Below are 4463 nucleotides of genomic sequence, written 5' to 3' on the forward strand. Positions count from 1 at the left end.
GGTTGGAACCTCGAGTTATCTTGGTAGAAATTTGATATCTTTATTTCCGTCTCAGGAAATAGTTTTTTTTCCACAAGGAATTGTGATGTCTTTCTACGGAATCGCGGGTCTTTTTATTAGCTCCTAACGGTCACGATTTCAACCGTTTTTTAAAACGGTCACTTATTAAAAAAAACAAATTTTATTTAAACTATAAATACATACAATTTATATTATTTTTAAAATACAATAAACATAAATTTCTCTCAACTACATATTTCTTTTAATATTTCAAAATCAAAATATGGATCAATTTGATCCGGTCCATCCGTACAACGAAGATAACGACGAAGACGATTTGTTCGTGAGTATGATGTACCGGTATTATACAGACAGTTTGATACAGTCAGATCCAACTCCACTACTCAGGCGACGTGCGGCGTTAAATAGAGATCACGAGGAAGGGCATAGACGACTAGTTAACGATTACTTTGCGGAAAATTATGTCTGCCAGCCAAACGATTTCAAAAGAAGATTTCGTTTGCGAAAAAATGTCTTTGAAAGGATAGCCAACACTATGGAAGCAATGTATCGTTTGATTCAACTTTTATAATTTATATAAAATAAATACAATTTTTTCATGTTTAATATTTATTTAGGTATCGTTTGTTTCAACTTTTATAATTTATAAAATGTCACTTTTAGATAAAATAAATACAAATTTTACATGTTTAATATTTATTTAGGTATGAATTTTTCCAAATGAGATATGATGCTAGAGGCAAACGAGGTTTCACAGGGTTGCAAAAATGTGTTCCTACAATTAAACTTATGGCAATGGGGGAGTCGCTTGATTCTGTTGACGTTTATATGAGAATGTCTGAGAGGACCGCACGAGAAAGTTTGTATTTATTGGCAAGAGGTGTTGTCGAAACCTTCGGTGACCAATACTTGTTCAAACCTTCGTTGCATGATATGCAACAACTATATGCGATGCATGAAGAAAGACATGGTTTTTCGGGTATTCTTGGGAGGATTGACTGCACACACTGGAAATGTAGAAATTGCCCCGTGGCGTGGAAAGGCAAGTATTCGAGCGGTCATCATGGAGCACCTTCGTTGGTATTAGAGGTTGTTGCTTCACAAGATTTACGGGTTTGGCATGTGTTTTTTGGGGTTTCGAGTTCTAACAACGACGTCAACGTTCTCGATCAATCACCAATATTTGACAATCTTTTGTCAGGAAAAGACCTAGATGCTCCTTTCACAGTGAATGGAAATGAATATAAGTTTGGGTATTACCTTACAGATGGAATATATCCACAATATTCCACGTTTGTGAAGGCGTTTCGACACCCAATAGAGGGACAAATATTTTAATAGTCGACAAGAAGGAGCACGTAAGGACGTTGAACGTGCTTTTGGGGTTATGAAATCAAAGTGACACATAGTTGAACATGCGACGAGACCTTATAAGTTAGATACTCTACGATATATCATGCATGCATGTATCATAATGCATAACATGGTTGTCGAAGATAAAGGACGCAATATTGCAACGTATTCGCCTACGGAGCCAAGACATGTACAATTTTGTCACAACTAGGAATTCTATACCATGTAACAACAACAATGATAACATTTGTGAACCAAAAATATGAAAGCATGTATGATGCTTATTCAATAAGAACAAAAATTTCCATCAAACACCCTATACAAACTTTCAAATAGTCAACGAAAGATTGGAAACCCTAAAAATCCCGGTTTAAATATGTTTTGGACTAAGATTTCCTTATTGGGCCTAATGGACCAATAAGCTTCCAATTTGACTATTTTGGGCTTAGGACCCTTAAATGGGCCCTAATTGGACCCACTCCCATTTATTTTAACATTTTGGGCCATATTGGGCTTAGAATGAAATAAAATACCCTAATGGACCTTATTGGGCCATAACTAACCTAATTAGCTTTAATGGTCTATGAAACTCATTATTCTTAACAAATGGGGCCGTAAACCATCATAGGAGCCCAATGGGCCGAAAACCATCAAATTGGGCCTTATACTATAGACATTATGCACAAATGGCACAAAACACTTCTCCTATCTCCCACTCTCGGCCCAAAGTTAAAAAAGAAAGAAAGAAAGAAAAGAGATTAGTAGAGGAATTAAAGGGAAAATGACACCTCACTTTTGTTTAGGGGTCAACCAAGCTTAGTATATAACATATAACAATGTAATCACATGTATCTATGCAAAATCCCTCCTTTTCTTCCTCCTTCCCCCACTCTCGGCCGAAACCAACTCAAACACACACACACTCTCTCAAAAATATCTCTCAAACACATAAGAACTCTCTTCTTCTTTTCATCCAAATTTTCGAGAATTAGAAGCATTCCAAGGAGTTTTTCATTCAAAAATCACTTCAAGTTACAAATCTTTGGTAAATCTTACTTAAATCCAAAGCTTAACTTCTATACCTCATCAAAAATCATCTTTTAATTCATTCAACTTCATGATCATACTCCTTAGAAGCAATCTAAGCTCAAGGACTTCTAAAGAAGCTTGTTAGCCCGAAATCTTCTCTCAAATCTTCATCAAAACCAAATCCAAACCTCAAGGTGAGTTCATACCCCTTTATTTTTGGTTTTCATATGTTTTATGGGGGAAAATACAAGTAAAATGTGTAGATCTATGTATATGTGTGTGCTATGTGTGATTTCATGTGTATATATGGTAAATACGTGCCAAAAATGAAAGATATTTTGAGATCTATAGTTCATAAGGGAAAAATATGTGATCTAGGGTGTATTACACATAACTAGTTAAGAAAAATCTACCTTATAAGGGTTAAAATAAACATGTTACAACATAAGACTCATTATTGGGTTATTTTTGTCAAATAAGCAAAAGTTTGGGGAAAAATTGTCATTCACGGTTTCTTAAGGTCTAAAAGAGTCAAATCAGTAAAAATAAATGTTTTTATGGATATCATACTCTTTTAAGGGCTAGAAGTGTAAATCGTAGCTTAATGGGCCAAAATTTGGGCTTTTTGGCCCATTAAGCCATAACTTGCGAAAAATTCAACTTTCAAGGGAGTGAAATGATAAACTTCTCAAAAAAGGGGGTAAAAAGGGTAGAAAAAACTATTTCAGGGGTTAAAATTATGTATTTTCCAAACAAGGATAAAAAAAATATAAACTTTTTGGATTTTGGGCCAAAATTGTAAAATTTGCAAAAGTTTGGGCTTTAACCGAAAAATACTTTTCTGGAAGGGCTGAAACTGCCAAAGAATAACTTTTGAGCTAAAAATATCACTTGAACAAATCTTTGGGTCAAAAGTGTCAAGAAAATGGTTTAAGGGCTTAAAATGTCTTTTTTTTTTAAATAAAGGACTAAAATTGTCAATTTTACCAAAGAAGGGCTGAAAGGGGTTCAAACCAAGATTTTTGAGTCAATTATTTTATTTTTAAGATATTTGAGTTAAAATAAAAATACCAAACTACCATTCATGAAAATAGAAAGATGAAAATACGTAACATTTCAAACATCGTTCAAAATAACCGACCGGCCTTGTTCCGGTGCGAAATTAACAATCACCCAATCAAACTTTCCAACAATTAAACTACACCTAAAAAAAGTAAACATTCAAATCTTTGGGCTTGAAAGTTCCAATCATGCTTGTTGGGCCTTTGTGACCTATTAACATGATTTTTGGGCCCAAGGGATAATAATAAATGTTATTGGGCCTTCTATGACCCAATTTCATATTTAAGGGACCCTCAATGGCTTTTAAGTGCTATTGGGCCTTAGTGGCCCATTAGCATTGCTAGTAAGGTCCAAGTAAATCAAATGCGAAATGGGTCAGTGTGTCCTTCGTATAATCAATAGCCATAGATAATACGCGGGAATAGTAGGATCTTGTAATCCTCTTCTCCTTATTTATTAGGCCTATCGTCAATCCAAGTAAACAAATATGGGTCGATAATCAATAGTAAAGTCAATTGAGATTTAGTGAGTAATAATGGGTGACACCAACGTGTGCCGGTCGTAGTTTGTAGTTATAATCAAAGTCTCCTGGAGGGAGAGTGAGAGTTTGTGTATAGAACTATACGGGGGTGGCTCCCCCACACCTCAGTTGTTCGCTACTGTTAGACTCGGCTAGTCTTGGGTGACAAAATCTTAAGATCAATTCCGGCATTCACCAGAGTGCCAAGACAGACGAACTAGTAATTATCATGCATGGTTATATCGACTCACATAAATAAATACAATATTAATCAAGTAATCAAGGTAAATCAAAATCATTCACGGGATGGGATAACAATTCGAACAGTTATATGATATTTATTTTATTTTCGGAAAACAATAGGTTTTCCAGGGAAGCTCAACATTTTTCACTGGTACTTTTAATACGAAGTTTTTCAACTATACACGTTTTGAAATCATCATGCATATATTTGCGGATCTTCACACTTTTATATAAA

General features: G+C 34.8%; 1 protein-coding gene across 1 annotated transcript; it reads left to right on the plus strand.

The window, feature by feature from the left end:
* The first annotated feature begins 283 nt into the window (after positions 1-283).
* Positions 284-1359, plus strand: LOC145049856 (uncharacterized). Its single transcript, XM_078998203.1, has 3 exons — positions 284-532; positions 639-643; positions 726-1359. Exons 1-3 carry the CDS (start codon positions 284-286, stop codon positions 1357-1359), a joined length of 888 nt encoding a protein of 295 aa, XP_078854329.1.
* Positions 1360-4463: the final 3104 nt, after the last annotated feature.

The sequence above is a fragment of the Lactuca serriola genome, chromosome 5 (genome assembly GCF_051521515.1).
Source record: "Lactuca serriola cultivar US96UC23 chromosome 5, Lser_US96UC23_V15, whole genome shotgun sequence".
Classification (NCBI taxonomy): domain Eukaryota; kingdom Viridiplantae; phylum Streptophyta; class Magnoliopsida; order Asterales; family Asteraceae; genus Lactuca; species Lactuca serriola.